Source organism: Macrobrachium rosenbergii, chromosome 59 (genome assembly GCF_040412425.1).
Source record: "Macrobrachium rosenbergii isolate ZJJX-2024 chromosome 59, ASM4041242v1, whole genome shotgun sequence".
Taxonomy (NCBI): Eukaryota; Metazoa; Arthropoda; class Malacostraca; order Decapoda; family Palaemonidae; genus Macrobrachium; species Macrobrachium rosenbergii.
Window position 1 is genome coordinate 24781925 of NC_089799.1, and position 18340 is coordinate 24800264.

The following is an 18340-nucleotide window of genomic DNA, read 5'->3' on the forward strand; positions in this document are numbered from 1 at the left end:
AGATACTGTAAACATCTTGGCATTCAGACCACCTTCAATATTACTAGAACAAGTGGGTTTTGGATTCCTAGAATGCCCCAAGTACTTCAAAGAATTTTAGACTATTTTATGACATGCAGGAAATTCAACAGTTTTCCATACTGCTATCCCAAAATGACAAACTTATCCAAACACCAGGACATTTTTATTACGCCCTTTTGGCATACTGGAAAAGGCTTTGTAGGTCTTCTGTAGATTAAGAGAAATCAAGTTGAAAATGTAAAAATGTATTATTAATATTCATACGGTTGAATTTTATGGCCATGCGCATGAAACTAGTCTCTTAGTCTTGGATCCGTTTTATTAAGGGTTCTTACTCATTGTTATATAACGTTACATTTCTATAGTGACAATGCCAAGGCATTTGTAGCTGGGTATTAAGTGTTAGAGCAAGCATTTGTTTGTGGCGAATTCAAGGAACATTTCCACAGTTACAATATTCAACACGTCGAATTTCCGCTGTACTCTGCCTGACTTTAATAGCAACCTTATCTGCTAGAGATGGGATGTTTTTTTTTATCACTTTAGGAAATTGGGCAATTAGAATTATTTCTTAAGCTGGAGAGAAAATTGCAAAGACCTCCATTAAAGAGACTGAGAGAATAAAATCATAGTAGATTATGTTGCGGTAGTGAAAATACGCAACAAAACTAGACTCACTGTTTGTTGGGTCGTGTTTTAGAGCTTGTTATAGGGCATGACAATAAAGTAAGAAGTGGAAAAGAGGGTTCCAGACGTTCGAGCAAGAACACGTGTGGCCTACCTACAGGCTCTTCATTGTTTGGTGTTTTTATTGAGATATCAGTGGCTCATTCAGACTGTGATTAAGCTATAGTGTACGTTAAAGTGATGTGACTTCACCAATTGGTGTGTAATTCCATTTTGTTAAAAATGGGTGCTGGCCGCTAACTTCATATACCCTGAGGCGTTTTGCCTCGGAGTCTCGTTCAGCGATTCATAGACGCTTATGTTTTCTTTTTGTTTAGCCCGACAGACTTGCAGAATGGGCTCGTTATCCTAGTTTTTGAGGAGGAAAGACTCCATCGGGCTTCATTTTTCGCAGAATTATGTGTCGGTTGAATGTCTTAGTGATGTGTTATTCAGAATAACGAAACTTAGAGTTTTGGACTTAATAGGAGTACAGAATGTTAGCAGAAACGAAACAAAATAGTGGTGAAATTTGGATCTGAAGAGAGATTCATGGAAGTTGTGAGGGAATATGAGGATAAAGTCATAAAGATAAATGAAGTAGATACGGTAAAGATAGTTAACATCAGCACTGCTGTAACGTACGTATCAATAAGGAATGCACTCTTTGAGTTGGAGGATGAGTCAAGTCATTAACATTATAAGCAAGTACGGAAAAGTTGAAGGAATAAGGAACAATAAGTTTAGTGATGGGCCATTTCAAGGCTTCCTGACTGGAACACGTACTGTCAAGATGAGAATTAAGGAGAGTGTTCCTTCGTCGATTAGTGTGAATGGATATAATTTGACTATCGTGTACAGTGGCCAGAAAAAGGACTTGCTACAAATGTGGTCAAGACTGTCATACTCCAATCGATGAGGAATTGACCATGTGGAATGAAAAAGACTTTCCTGAAATTAAGTCAGACCAAAGGAACCAAGCTAAATCCGGTGACAGCGGCATCTTGAAACTGGATCTTGGAAGGAGGGAACGTGAGAAGGCAAATGAAAAGAATGGCAACGAAAATGAACAATCAAAAAGTAAACGCAACCACTGCAACAATAGTGACGCTAGTCTTATGGAATAGAAGCCTCTTTGATGTGTAATGTTGACGAATATTTACAGGCCCGTACCCAAAGTTTTTATTGGGGGGGGTCGTTTTTCCCAAAACTGGACCTTTTCTTCTATATATGTCATTGCATATATAAGTATATACAAGATGAACTACTTGAAAATTCCACGTTTCGGCAGCCTTGCTGCAGTGTCGTCAATTTTTTCTGACCAGATTATCGTACCACAGCTTTAAAATGATCGTTTCTCTACTAAAATCTACAAATATGGTGACCTATATCATATTCCCATTCTCCCTCTTGTATTTCCTACTATTAAAGAACGATGTTAATGTTTAATAGCAAAATTTACAAAAGAAAGACTTGCCAAAAAAACAAAAGATTATTATTTATTACTTTATAAGTACAGTTCAATGAAAAGGATAGTCACAGAAAATATGGACTGCCAGAAATTTTTAGGGGGGTGGGGTCATTCGACCCAACCCCCTCGGTACAGGCCTGATTTAGGAGAGCCTCGGCAAAGAAAGGAGAACTGCGCAAGACACGACGGAGAGGAAAAGTTAACTTCAGATCAAGCGACTGAAAGCGATGAGGATAACTTTGCTTGCAAGCTTTCCTCGGAAGATGAAGGTGCTGTCAGTGGAACTGAAGTACAAATACGCAGGGAACAAGATAATAATGACGAAAATGATAGATGAACGAAGATGAAAAGGACTTTGAACAACAAGAAGTTAAACAGATTCTTGCTACACTTCTTGGAAAATCAGTAGTCACGGGTGGAAACCGCGAGAAAAACGGACAAAAGGAAAGGGCAGCATTAATAACGACGTTGAAAAGGGTAACACGAAATCAAAGTGGCAAGCAAGTATAGGCGACTGCTGAAGTATCAGAACAACCCTGAAGAAGGACCAAGGAAAAACTTGCTCAGACAACAGGGTTGTTGAGGATGAACGTGGAGACGAAAGCGAAAAAGTTAAAACCCTTACAAGCGACAGGGACGGTGACCAAACTGTTTAAAATGGATAATAGGGATCCACTTTAAATTTTTATTTACATTCACATTATCAATAGCAACTATAAATATCAGTGGTTTGTGTAGTAAACAAGCAAATTAAACTTGTTAATTTCATACTTTTGCATATATTAGACATTATATTTTTACAAGAACAATGTAAAGGATAGTAAGCAGTTAGAGTACATAGAGAAATTCTGTGAAGTTATTTTGAACCCCACACTACTTTTAAAAGGGGGAACTGCAATTTTGTTAAATAAAATGTCACAGGTGAGGATTCTCAGTAAGGAAATGGATGTAAAAGGGTGTATAATCAGTGCAAAATGTAGCTTTATGGAAGTTGATTTCCAGTTAATGTTTATGCACCTTTTGGCAGTGACAAAAGATTAGACAGGGAAGAGCTGTTCAAAAATGATTTACTGTACTATTTATTGTAGAAACAACCTGCAAAATCTGGTGTTAGGAGGGGACTGGAACTGCATAACAGCCAAAGAGACTGTTCTAATTCAGATTGTAACCTCTTATCGGAAGCTTGGTTACACTTGAAAAATGCTTTAAAATTGAAGGATGCTTGGTTTTCAACAAATCACCACACAGAGTACATATATGTGAAAAAGAACTATGGATCTCGATTAGACCGTATTTATGTTAGAGATTTAGATTGTAAAGTACAAAACACAGAAAGTATCCCAGTTGCCTGGTCAGATCATAATGCAGTGAAAACTCCGTTTAGGCTAAGAAATGAGTCAAAAATAGGAAAAGGTTATTGGAAGTTAAATTCCAACAATTTGTCTAATACTGTGGTAACTGATAATTTGTGAACCTATGGGGAAGGTTGAAAATGAGATTGTCAAAATGATTGTTCTGTGCTATATTGGTGGTTAGATGCCAAAGAACAAATAAGTTTTTCATGAAAACATAAAAAAATTACTAATCGGGAAAAATATGGGTGCCTAAACCTACTGAAGTCCCTCCTAAGGCGACAATATGAGATTCATTCTAGTAGTTGTTGTGCGTTTGAGGAAATAAATGTGCTAAGAGAGAATAAAAACTCTAGAGGACGAAATCTGTGATGGAATAAGCATAAGAGCTAAGGTGGATGAGAGAATAAAAGGCGAAAAGCTTTCGCTGTACTTAATATGTAAAGAAAAGAATGTCGGAACTAATATTGTAAAAGTACAAACAGAAAATGAACGACTCTCACGAATAACAAAGCAATCCAAGCAGGGAACTTTAGAGTAAAGGTATCACAAACAATAGAAAAACTAGAATTTTTGGAACAGATAGGGAAAACAATAGGAGAAAGTGAAAACAAATTGTTAACAGTTGTCACAGAAAAGGAGGTTTGGGAGGTAATTAGAGGCATGAGCACTGATGGATTGCCAGCTGAATTTTATAGGGGAATTTGGGGTACTATCAAAGAGGAGTTTTTGCTGGTAATTAGATATGGATTTAAAGAAACTTTTTGTGGAAACATAAATAATGGCGTAATTAAATTAGTTCCCAAAACTGGTAATTCTGATGACATTAAAAACTGGCGCCCAATTACTTTGCTAAATGTGGACTACAAAATAATTTGCAAAAATAATAACTAACAGGCTAAAAAAAAAAAAAAAAACTAGCTGCATTTGTTATATCACAGGAACAATTCTGTTCTGTGCCGGGGAAATCAATCGGTAATTGCAATATGCTTCTGAGCGACATAATCTATTTTGTAAATTCAGAAAAGATACCAGCAGCTCTGCTTTCTCTTGACTGGTCAAAAGTGTTCGATAGGGTTGATTTAAACTTTGCCTGTAAACCCCATTCTTTCTAGTATCTGAAAGACAGTCTTATAAATTTGATAAAAATGGTCTATTTTACTGTTCAAAGTTATCTTTGTATTAATGGGATCCTGACCGATTATTTCCCTGTTGAGAGGTCTGTTAGGCAAGGATGTCCATTATCCATGATTCTCTTTGTAATAGCTCGGGAACCATTATACAGAATGTTAAAGAGTAAACTGCTTAAGAAAGCTTTAGAACTACCAAATGGACTGAGAATTAGTATTGTAGGAGATTTGCAGATGACACGACCATTATATATAAGGCTGATGAATCAATTATAGATTGTTTTGGAATAATAAAAGACTACGAAGAGGCAACAAGTGCAAGACTTAATTATCAAAAAACAACTATAACAGGATTATGGGAAAACAAGGAAGTGTGGCCAGATTTCAGTATAAATGTAATTGTAGGGTCCTTTAAGATACTCCGTGTAATTTATGATAATGATTACGGAAAGGCAAGAGAAGAAAATTGGAAAGTAATAGAAAACAGTATTGTACGCAATATAGGCCAATTGTATTCTAGGAAACAGTCACTATTCCAAAAGTCAATTATAGTAAATTCAAAGGTTTTATCAAAAGCCTGGTATATGTCCCATGTTTTTCCCTCACCAAGAACGACCGGGAAATCAACAGAAAGATGTATATTTAAGTTTTTATGGGACGGAAACTATCACCCATTCAACAGGCAGACTGTGTATTCAAAAAGAGAGAAGGGGGGGCACTGGAATTATTAGTGTAACAACGAAAGCCGATTCAATATTTTTCATCACATTTTATAAGTCTCTCATAAAAAAGAGTAATTGGTTATGAACTTAGTGTGTGTTACTGCAAGTTGAGGACATCATATCTTTTGGAGGTTGAACAAATATTATGACAGATGTAGCTATTGTACCCTCCCCCTACTATGATGACATAACAACCTTACGGAAGGTAATAAAGATGGAAAACTACCCATATGTGAACTCTAAGAGTATTTATGGGTTTTTATCGAGAGATGAGAAGTTCAACCCAAAAATTGAAGAGCAATACCCTTTATTTGAATGGAAAACTAATGTGAGGAAATGTTAACAGTAAATGGATTAACAGTTACGATAGGGAAATTTTGTACAAATATATTCATGAAATTCTGGCCACAAGAGATAGTTCGTATATGATGAAAATATCAAATAGTAAACTGTGTGAAAACTGCAAAGAGCCAGAAAACGTGATGCATATAATTTATTTCTGTAAGTGTAACAAGAAACTGCTTAATTGGTTTTGTGATTTATTAAATGATTTGTGTCACATCACGACAAAAGGTTTAGTGAAAATTTTAAAATTGGATTTCGAAGCACAATCAAAAAAGGACAGGAACACTGCTGTAATTTTAATTTGTAACTATGCTGTTGGGATTTGGTTAGCTCACAAAGCAGGAATAAAAGAAAACGATATTATTAGACGGTTTATAAAATCAAGGATAATAAAAAATAGATATGGACTAATAAAATCTTATATGGGTAACTACAGAAAAATGTTAACAGTGAAATACGTAGATTATTTGTAAAATGTGCGTGATAAAATATTTGTCAACCCGAATGGTAGGCCTACGATAAAATTATACTGTATTTGTTTTTGGTAAAGTTAAGTTAGCTTTGACTAATTTCTGATTGTAATACCATTAAAAATGTAAAACATTGTATATTTTCTCTAATAAAAGAAAGAAAGCTTAAGAGAGGTGATGGTGTCATAGCTCATCTTTTGTATCCTATGGGGCTTTCTCTTGCCGATATTCACAGAGATGCTGAGAAGGGTGATATGACTAATGTTATCTGATGATGTCGTGTCCCATGAGGGACAGGAACGTAATCTCATAAATTTTGGGTTTGTTGGTTTTAATTCCGTATTGCCAGATCAGGTAGCTAATGTGTAGGCTATGATGGCTCATCCCATAAAAGTTGCTGCCACTGTTTGCAAAAGCAAAATGCGCAAGTGGTGTACAGATTTAAATCATTAATAATATGCTGAAATCGATATTTTCTTTTACGATGCATTCATGTTTTTTATTTTGGGTTGTTGTGTTTCACCTGCTGTATCATTGGCCATTGCACTCTTTTGTTGGCAGGAGAATGAGAAATTTGCATTCTTGTCTTTTAGTCATTTATTCCTTTGCCATTTTGTCATTGTATTAATTCGTTTATCCGTAATTATGCTATTCCTCCTTAGAAGTTAAGCATCCCTATTCTGAAGGTGACGTCACAAAGTACAGAAACCTTCTGTTACTAATACACTTCTTTGTTCTCTGTGATGGCTGTAACTCTCTTGGAAGCTTTTTCATCCAAACTGCAATTCATCTAGAATTCATACTTTGAATACAGTTTGTCTCTTATTGTCTTGATGTTGGTCTGATATTTTTTAGTAATATGCGTGTTCTGTTTTGCTAGGAAGAATGTACCTTTTTGTTGAACAGTGCGAACCATTACTATGTGCAGTAGACCATTTCTGATGTACCTTAGGCTAGGTTAGTTACTTCAGCTTAGTATGTATTCAGGCATTTAGTTAGTTATAAATGATTTAGTTATAAATGATTTGTTTAAACAGACCTCTGAACTCTTTTAGGTCTCACAATCTCATAATGCTATGAAGTAAAATTTTTAGGGGTATGAATGAAAGACAACACTGTTACAAATATGAATTACAAGAAATGTGTGATATCAAGATTTAAAAGTTTTATTAGAAAAAATAACATGGCTGGAATGATTATTATCACGCTGATGGGCACTTAGATTTCAAATCTTGTAAGCAACAATAAAATAAATGTTGGCAAAACACTACTACTTCTACCAGTAATGACTGCATTTACTTTGTTGAAACTTCTTGACAGTCTATATTGGTTTCTACAAAATATTTCTGAAAATTATAAAAAAAATGTTCAAACATTATTGTGCAGTTCTTCAGAGTGCTAAGATTTGTCAAAAGAATCTTATTACCCACACACTTAATAGCCATTGAAGTAAGGTTTGAAACTTCTTTACGTTTTATTAGTTTCTGTAATTATTCCTGAAAATTTAACATTCATGTTATTGTACATTTCTCCAGTGCTAAGATTTGTCAAAAGAATCTCATCACCATCATAACTGACAGCTATTGAAGTAAGATTTTAACTAACTGAATCCTACATAGTGAATATAAATTAGACTTTATTGGTTAAAAATAGGAATTGTTGCATTAAAAATGCCCATATTGATATAGATTTATAGATTAATTTCACCATCTATTTTTAAAGCAAGTTACTACACAAGTCCTCCATATATATATTCTCCAGGATCTAACGAGGCGCACACAACTTCCATGATGCTATGGTCAGGAGATCAGACAAGTCATGGTGCTTTCAACATGGTATGGCGAAGAGAAATGAACCAGTTACTGCTCTTCTATGGAGACCAAGCACGGACTGGATAACACTGTATACTGCAAAATTTGTAAGTACATGTCAATCTTATTGTGGCTAATACTTTTGGTGATGGTCGATTGCTCATGAAAACATATAGTGACTCTAGGAGTTCATGAGGTTACTTTAACTGTTATAAGGGATGTGAACTAGAGAATTTCTCTACTGCAGCACCATATGTGTAATATAATATACCTCCAGCCGTTAATATATTAGGCTACAGTAGTGCATATACATGAAGTTGAGTGTTTAAAGGTAAGAATGAAAGACAGCAGTGTATGTTAGTTACAACAAGTTTATTGTGATATAAAGATATAAAAGTTTCATTAGAAAAATTAACATGACTGGAATGATTATCACATTGATGGGCACCGAGATTTTAAATCTTCCCTGTGAGCAACAAGAACTTAATTGTTTATGAAACACTATGAACTTCTGCCGGCAATGGCAGTGTTACATTTACTTTGTCTACTGAAAAATCTTTATATTGCATTAGTTTCTATTAATTATTCCTGAAAAATAAAACAAAATATTCAAGTTGTTGTACATTTCTCCAGAGTGCTAAGAACTGTTAAAAGAATCTCAAAAGAATCTCATCACCATCATACTTGTCAGCTATTGAAGTAAGATTTTAACTAATTGAATATGTACTACCTAATTAATATAAATTACACTAAGTAATAAAAACAGGAATAGCTGCATTAATTTGAATACATTTTACAGGTAAATTTCACTGAAGCAATCACCATGCATTCCCTCTAATTTTTATAGCATAGTTAAACTAAAGTTCATATTATGTTTTCCAGGATCCAACAAGGCACATAACTTTGCACATACAGCTTCCATAATACCAGGGTCACCAGGAATAAAGACCAAAGTGTTGGGCTCCTTCCATGGAGAGCATGCATGGACTAGATGACACTTAATATTTTGCAAAACTTGTAAGTACATTTCAATCCTATTTTAATTTATACTTTTGGCAACAATGAATTACTCTATACTTTTGGCAACAGTGAATAACTTTAGAAAACATGAAGTGACACTAGAGTTTGTCAGGTTACTTAAACTGTTTTAAATCTTTTGAACAAGAGAATTTCTCCAGTCATACACTAGTTTGGAATGCCATACAAAATACTCCAACAGATATTTCCTTGCATACATTTACTGAAATCTGCATGTGTGCATGCTGACTTGAACACATTTTCAAATAAATATCTATATTTAAGTTGCAGAAAGCTTGGGTCATAAATCAAGACACATAAAAAACACCCATTTTTATTTTAAAAATATCTCCAGGTATTGCATATGGTGGGCTCTCATGACATGAGTAGCTGTGGTTTAATAATTTCCCAAGCCCATCTAGGGAGGGTTGGAGTTTGGAAGAACATCTGTTCATAATATATTTCAGTAAGGCAGCATTAATCTGAACCTTTCATCTATTTTTCATTTTTTAAAGAGGAAAGTATATATTTAGTTGTGATTTTTCACTTTTCCACTTTTCCATCTATTTTCTTTAAAAAATTTACATATCACATAAAGTTATGGGTGCATTCCCCCTCATCACTTTAGGTTTTCTGTCTAAAGTGTACCTTGTGTGAGGCACTACAGGCAGTGTGTTACAGGTTCTTTGTAACACCCACCTAGTTTTGAGCTGTATTGATTGTTATAAATTTTTATTTTTCTTTCATTCTCTTTCCTGTCTTCCCACATGCCCCATATACATTAATATTAATAATGGACTTTGTATGTGGTTTAGTTAAAACTACCCTACATAAATAACTGAGCTTTACAGCAACAAAAAGCATTAAGGGGATTCGGTAGTCAGCATCAAGTACCATGTTCACCTAAAGATATTGTCACCCTCACATTTTAAAATAAATGTTAAAGTCATACTTTTATTCATCATGCCATGGCAGATACAACATACAGACTTAAACTTCATGCTAAAACAAAGACATTCAGAACACTTAACTTTCATGTATAATAGTTACCAGCAGCAAATGGGTCTCTATAACTGATTAACAAATAGTACAAAAAAGTTCACTAAATTCCTTTTTTAGCACCATTAAACATATGTAAATGATTTTTTAATATTGAATTCAATATACCTTGGAAATAACTTGCCTCCAAAGGGAATTATAGTTTTATAAGTGCTTTGCTTTGCACTGACCAGGTTTGAACCTGGGCCTTTACTTTAGAAACAACGATAGGCAGTGACAGTGACTTTGACCACCCAAGCTTGGGAGGTCAAATTCACAATCTATTGTTGTTTCTAAACCAAAAAGACTGAGGTTTAAATCATGGGCTAGGGTGACCAAAGTCACTGTCTATCAGTGGTTTTAAATAATTAACCTACTTTCCAATTAAGGCTGGCACACTGATTATAATTCTCACTGGTTGTAAGTTATTCCCAAGGTATGGTGAATTCAGTATTACTGTGCACAATATTTGTGACTTAATAAATATTTTTCTTAATTTGTTAGTCCCATAGTTAATAACTAAACCTCAACATGTATGTAACCATGGATTGAATTAAAAACATTAACAAAATGGTATGAACCTCAAGTCAATAAAAAGATTGAAGGAACCTTACTGCACAACAACCTAAGTCATACGACAAAAAATATAACTTTCATAAGAGAGGCATACAAATAATTGGAAGTTAAATGAAGCTGCATTGAAAGGCTTCCTTTAGCAGTGAGTTTACTTCTCACTTCGAGTGCATTCCATGATGCTACGATATTCCAACTGATTTTTCTGCATCTTGAGGAAAACTGCATACTTTCCATCATGAAACCTACAGAGAAACATTAAATTCAAAACATTAATTTCAAAATCACTTGGTATTAAATAATTGAAAACAATGAATTTAAACAGCAGTTTTTCAGATTGGAAATGAGAAGAAATAGAAGAAATGAAAAGTAAGTTTCACTGTTAGAACTTTGTGTCCAGAGTAATAAGCTGGATGTGACGGATTCAGAGGCCATTTGATTTCTTTCCACTTCATTTCCTTACAGGCGAGTTTAACATTCCCTTCATACATTTCCCACTTTGTTCATAAACACACTTCCCAATCTTTTGCATGACCTGCTAACTTCCTTGCATCCCCACTTTTGTGATGTTTACTCCCAAATACGATATAAATCAATTGCTGCTGTTTTTCCACCATCTATGTAAATATTTAATGGTCCTATCTTCCTCATTTCCATTTACTCACAACCCCACTCTTCAGTCTTGCTCACATTTAATCGGAACTTTCTTTTCTTACAATTGTCTTGGGTGACTTCAACCAGTTTCTGCAATTTCTCTTCACTGCAAACAAACACTATTGTATCACATAAAAACATCAGCCATTATACACTTCACTCACAATTCATTTTCTTACCTAACAACTTTGGACCTAATTCAACTGCCCTTTCTTAGACTTCCCACATTACTCCATCTATAAAGATATTGAACAACCATAAATATATAATACAGTACATCATTGTCTCAGACATACTTTACCTTGATGCATTCACTCTCTTGCCCATGCATTCCAACAAGCACTTCACTACAATCATAGGCTTTTAATTCCACCGAAAAATTTATATTTTCTCCCATACATTGTCTCTAACCTCCTCACTGCCTCTGTATCAATTCTTTCATGAGCTTTTATAGGTCTGTATATGCTACACTCGGCTTTTACTTTTTATTTTTGATCTTACCAAATAGAGTTTATAAAAACATTTATTCCACACATCCTCTTTGTTACAAAACCCAAGTCCTATCATACATATCCTTTGGTATTCTAAGTAATGTTATGTCCATAAAATTCTTACAGTCTCCTGTATCACCTTTACCTTTATATAGTGGAGCAATTATCCTCTTACCCATTCATGAAGAAACTTCCCTCATCAAAATATATTATAAATGCTAGTTTGACAATCCATCACACTATCATCACTATAATGCAGTATTAAATTGGTGATCCTGTCAGCTGTGTTTTTCCCATTCTTCAGCCTCTTAATTGCCCTCCTTGCATCCTCAAATAACACTTCCACTAACATTTTCACCTTTACAGTAACCAGTTCCCTTTGTATCTTTCAGCTCTGCCTTTCTTCCTCCGTCCTCCATACTCAACAAGTCTTCTAAAATACTCACTCATCTTTACATCTTTTAATCTGTGATCAATTTGTGTATTACTTGAACTCCTAGACTTAAATACTACTTTTTTTTTTTTTTTCTAATTTTAATACAGAGCATGGGCTGCCAACCTCATGGCCCCACTATCTAGCAAGGTTATTAGTATCCAGGAAGAGAGAGAGAGAGAGAGAGAGAGAGAGAGAGAGAGAGAGAGAGAGAGAGAGAGAGAGAGAGAGAGAGAGAGAGAGAGAGAGAGAGAGAGAGAGAGAGACTGACTTTTAATAACATGAAATAGCTGGAGCTGTGGAATTTTCTGAACATGGGGTTAAAGTCTTGATTCAGCTGTTAGAGGTTTAACTGTAGTAGTGAATACTGCTCATTTGTCTACGGAACCACCACAAATTAGGGTAAACAGGTAATAGAGAAGCAAGATATTAAATCTGAAATAAGACAATGAAATATGTGGTAAAGTTTCAAGTCCATATGCCAAAAAGGTTTTCAGGTCATTCTTTCCCTCCCTAAAGTATTGTTGACCTCTCATGTCATTGTTACCTGGCATCACTTTAAGATCTTCCTTCCAAGACTTGAAAGACCATCTAAAGAGTAATATAACAAACCTCTTCAATTCTTTCACTGGCTGAAAGGCATCGGCACTACCTCCCATTGCCACAGCAGCTGAGATTAAGTCTGGGAATTCTTTTGAAGCTGCTGCAGCCCCAAGCATGCTAGATCCTAAGAGCACGGATTGTTTGGTGTGAGGGATGAGGACTGGAATACCTATTGTTGGAATATTGAAAATAAAGTCACTAAAAGGAACTTAATTGCTAAATGCTCATTACACAGTATACATAACATACAGTGACAAATATCTTATACATACAATAAAAAATAAGTGCACTACATACTCACCTAGGGCATCTGCATGAATGCGGATGAATAACTCAGACTTTGAGAGTCCGCCACACATGAGGACGGATGATATAACATGGCCAAATGAAGTAAGCTGTTCTATGATATGCCGAGTTCCATACTGCCATTGTTAAGACAAAGGTGTTATTGTTATCATGCTGTTAGTTCTAAAGTAAACCTACAAGAAAATGTCTGCAATCCATTGTGCCATTAGGTCAGGATTTTGTAATAAGAATACCCTATGAAATAGAGCCATCTGCTCAATGGATATCAAACTACCTCATCTAGATCTAATGATGAATAAAATATGGTGAAAAAACTTCATGTAGTCACACCTGTTCTCATAAATTTGGAGCAGACTTTGTATGCAGTGGGAGACTTCAAAGAAATGATGAAATTAAAAACTGGAAGGAAGAGATAAACATGTTATAAGGAAGGGATGAATTATCACAAATTTACATACTCGTATGCTGAATTATCGTCTAAACACTAATTTATGTCCAGGTACACAGGAACAAATAAAATGTACTAAAATACTGTACTAGGAATTAGAAAACATGGAAATGAGAGAGAGAGAGAGAGAGAGAGAGAGAGAATTTTTGTAAAATACTTTATATTTCTAAATGCACAGTGGAGTTAAAAATTTTTTAATTATTTAACATACTAGCAGTCTGTATCTGAACTTTCACTGTATAGTACTACTTCAATAAAAAAAAAAGTAATACCTGTACAGTACAAATAGTGTAACTTTGCATTAAATTGAGCAAGCAGAAGTGTGAACTTTGTATGGTATACTGCAGTACTGTACCTATTATTTTACCATTATTTCTTTTATAATGCATATGCTTGTGCACTTTGCTGTAAAGTATACCACTGTACTCTACGTTTACTAACGTACATGTCTATCTACAGGTACCTATTGTGGTTTCTTTTCCTTGACGCTGTGTACCTTTCTTATTGACCAGTACGGCAGCTTATTCACAATGGGTATAAATATCTCGCTCAATACAGTTCTGTACCACTTCATCAAGGGATTTTAGAGAGGTATGTATACAGTATTTCTTAAGCTCTAGGATATACTAAAATGTTTGTTTCTTTGTTGAGAGGCTTTGTTAACTTAGTGTGTCATCAAGTCTTGAAATCTTATTATCTTAATTTTTGAACCATTGTACTGCACTATTATAAATCATTGTAGAGTTGTAGAGTGAATAACTGAGACAAATTGTATTAACCCTAATAACATCATATTATGTAAAGTGTTACATTGATGACTGAAATGTTTTTGTTGCCAGGAGTGAGTGTTGAAAAAAATTTGGACCACAGAAATTAAGTATAAAAATAATGTTGATAGCCAATGAATGGAATGTTGCATGAAAATTTTGAGCCACTATTGTAATAATAATTTAAAACAATCGGAGGCTGAGCATTGATAGTACTGTTGAAAATAATTGCTAAACATTTCCACACACATTTATAAACTGATTGTTACTGTGGTAGTTGCAGCTACTGTACTGTAATTTATATTTATGACTTCAGTAATATAAAGTGAGGTGGCAAATCTGTTACGTCAGATTTCAGATTGGATGTATACAGTAGTTCTAGCAGTACAGTGTAAGAGTAAAACTGTTACTGAACATTACTGGCAACCTTCATCATATTTCAGTGCCACTGTTTCATTTATATTTAAGCACTTGACTATTATTAATTATTTTAGTTATTTAGGAGCTAAAATAACTCTGTCCATAGAAACCTTATTTGAATCAAAATCACTTGTGTGAAATTGACTTTTCCCAAGTATGTAATTAGTATAACACTGCTAAGTACTGAGTTAATATGGTAACTTGCAACTCACTTTCTTAAGCTCTCATATTTGTGTAGTTTTGATCAACATAGTCTGAATATAAGAAACAAAGAAGTTTGTTCGGTCTGTATGTTTGTAATTTGTTTGGTCTAACTTTTCTGATGTTGTTGGTGCTTTGGGTTTGCTTGAGATTATAGTCAGCATGGAATATGAGCAGATTTTCAAGAAACTGAAGACAACAAGAAGTGATATTACTGTATCAGAAACTGGTAGTTGAATGCAGGGATCTGCAGAGAGGATGTGCAAACTTTGTTGAGAAAGGAACTAGTAGAGAGAGAGCTTTGGAAGTGAAAGTGCAGAAGAATCTGGAATTGACTGAATTAGCAATAGAACCCAAGGGGAAGGGAAAAAGTTAAGTATACCTTAGTTTTACCAGACCACTGAGCTGATTAACAGCTCTCCTAGGGCTGGCCCGAAGGATGAGACTTATTTTACGTGGCTAAGAACCAATTGGTTACTTAGCAATGGGACCTACAGCTTATTGTGGAATCCGAACCACATTATAGCGAGGAATGAATTTCTATCACCAGAAATAAATTCCTCTAACTCTTCATCAGCCGGCCGGGGATTTGAACTCCGGTCCATCGAGTGACGGTCTGCAGCTCTACCGACTCGCCCAACAAAGAGCTCAAGGGGAAGGGACCAATATGAGAGACAACCACAGAAAATCTGACAGTGCACCTAGATATTCTGAGACTTAACACAAAAATGAAAAGGGAAAAAACACTGAAATGAAAAGGGAAAAGAGAGAAAGAATGAGATAGGAAAAAGGAAGAAAATGACTCAGGGCTTATGAATTGGAAAAGGAAAGCTTGGAACTCCTTGAGAAGGATAAAGAGGCTTGTAACAGAGCACTGAAAGAAAAGAAGCACATCTAGAAGAAATATTAAGAGGATAGGTCAGAAGAAGAGGCGGCGGCGGCCCGAGATCAAAGAGATCAATCGCCAACCTCTCAAATCAGGCGTTACATTGACCCCATTAAGACTGTAATCCTAGCAATGAAAGATGATGCCACTGAGTTACATAACTTTGTGGATACATTTGAAGCTGCTTGCAGAAGTTAAAAAAGTACCAAAGATCTATGGGCAAACTTGGTGTGACCTCACCTTACTGTATAGGCAAATTCATACTTGTCTATGCTCTCAGCAAAAGACTTAATCAAATGAGAAGGTGAAGAAACTGTTGCTCTGCAAATTCAGACTGACTTCAAAGGAGTATGCCGTGTTTGATCCAGCATGTCCCAAGGCAAATGAGAGCTACACTCTGTTTGAGATCTTGAGTTCAACTGACTGAATTATTTGAAAAATGGTGACATACCAGATTCTGAGTTAAAATTCACTTTGTTTGATTTATTGGTGGCAGGTCAGTTCAAGTCTGCTCTCTCTGAAAGAATTCTGGAGTATGTTACAGATCAAGAAGGAACCTCATGGTTCAAGATAGACAAACTTGGAAAAACTGCAGATACATTTACTGTATAACCAAAATAATTCTTTCAGTAATTGGCACAGCACAGTGGAACCAAGACTCTCTTAAAAGATTTCTGGGAATGATCATTATCATAAGAGTTTGCCCTCTACAATTAAGGGAGAAAAGGACAAGCCTCGGTATCCTGTGGAAGGGAATTGTTTTTACTGCAAAAACCCTGGGCATAGATAGAACGGTTGTTTTGTGAAGAACAAGGATTCAGCATCTGGCAAAATAACAAGATTAGAAATCAGTCACTGTTACCCATCCATGGGTTAACGGTTACTGAACCTACTGAAGAAACTCAATTAGGCCCTGAGGCCTCTAGCTTTAATCCTGAAGCTGTTTATGGGTACCAAGAAGTCATCAATGCACCCAATGATGTTGGAAGGATTAATGCTGAATTATTCCTTAAATCCAAATTACAAGGGATAAATCAAAAGAAGATATCATAAAGAGAAAACATAGTGATGGTCTAAGGTGGTTACATGTAATTGTAAAATATTTACAGCATACGTGGGTACTGGATTAGATATTTCAGTGGTGAAGCAGCACTGAATTAGAAATCTGAGCAAATTGCATCGGGAAAGAGCGTAAGACTGAAGTCCGCTTTTGTTCATATAGTTGACATGTACCTGCTGACATAGTGTGCTGTAACAGATGAACTAGATATGCCATATGATATGCTTTTGTCATCAGGTGCTTGTGACATTTTTGCTATGGGAAAAAGAGCCAACCATAAAATTATGCAGGTTCAACATGTTGCTGTAACTAACTCAGGATTTGATTATTGTAGATGATGCAAGTTCAGAAGAGGATAAATTGTTAAACAAAGAAGAGGATATGCAGCTTGAAATAATGGTTCAAATTAGAGAAGATATACCTTTTAGTGAGATACAAAAGGGAGAAAAATCCTTAAACCTTTATGGGTCTTTCAGATAAAGATGGAACATTGTACCCTAATGATCATGTACTAGGAGAGGCAGTTACTCAGTTAGTTGTACCTGTTGGGAAGAAAGGCCATGTGTTGAAGTTAGCACATGAATCTGTGTGGCTGCACACTTATGCAGGTATCAGGAAACATGTGAATGCATAAGATACTCTTTCTGATGGCCAAATTTGCATCAACATGTGAGAAAATATGTAAATTTGTCACAAATGTCAAATGAAGGCAAAGTAGTAGGCTAGTGATTCAGTCCCAATTAGCAGACCAGAATGTCTCTGGGAAATTATAAATATGGATTGTATAGGTCCTCTCGAACACCCTGGTAAGCAATATGGAATATCAAAAACAGACTATGCTACTCACTGGCCAGGAGGAGTGGCATTATCATCTCTGACGGCCAAGCAACCTGTAACCTGTGAAGCTCTTCTTCAGATATTTTCAGGCACTGGAATACTGGCATTTATGTTTTTAAGACTGCATGAAAAATTTTACTTCAAAGCTGAAAATTTTGATAGAGAAGCATTTGGGATGTGTCCCAAAGTTTTCAAGTCAGGATATCCTCAAACAACGGGTTAGATGAGAGGTGTAATTGCTTTCTTAAACCCATGATCAGATCTATATCCATGAACATCCCTAGGACTGGGAGAAGTTACTACCATTCCAACTTTGGGTATACAGAGAGGTACCTAATAACACTAACGGAGTTTTCCTTTTTCAAATGATGTTTGGTTGGGAACTTGTGAACCTCTTGCTTTGTTTAGAGACATGGCTTGGAGAAAAGAATTTACCCCCGGAATAGGATTGACAGCAGAGCTAAAGCTAAAGAAATAATTGGAATCAGCTGCTGAGAAAGCCATAGAATATGGAGACAAATTTATGCCAAACATAGAAACAGTAAGACAAAGGAAAAGGATTTTAATGTTTGAAAAGAAGTAATGGTGCTGTCACAGGGCTTGCCTAACGGATTACTA

At 35.4% G+C, this 18340-nt stretch overlaps 1 protein-coding gene and 1 long non-coding RNA gene across 5 annotated transcripts in view; one reads left to right on the forward strand and one right to left on the reverse strand.

Annotated features, from left to right (window-relative positions):
* The window catches only part of LOC136837400 (uncharacterized), a 32373-nt gene that overhangs the window by 12048 nt on the left and 1985 nt on the right, over positions 1-18340 (forward strand). For both annotated transcript variants that reach the window (XR_010852688.1, XR_010852687.1), the window contains exons 2-4: positions 7939-8095; positions 8871-9005; positions 14011-14142. This is a non-coding gene — a long non-coding RNA (uncharacterized lncRNA). The remainder of the gene's footprint in view (positions 1-7938; positions 8096-8870; positions 9006-14010; positions 14143-18340) is intronic.
* LOC136837398 (FGGY carbohydrate kinase domain-containing protein) overlaps positions 8340-18340 on the reverse strand; it is a 78882-nt gene continuing 68881 nt past the window's right edge. For all 3 annotated transcript variants that reach the window (XM_067102168.1, XM_067102169.1, XM_067102167.1), the window contains exons 11-13: positions 13099-13219; positions 12807-12966; positions 8340-10861 (exon numbers count right to left, since the gene is read on the reverse strand). In XM_067102168.1, coding sequence (XP_066958269.1) covers positions 10768-10861; positions 12807-12966; positions 13099-13219 — 375 coding nt within the window. In that variant the 3' untranslated portion in view covers positions 8340-10767. The remainder of the gene's footprint in view (positions 10862-12806; positions 12967-13098; positions 13220-18340) is intronic.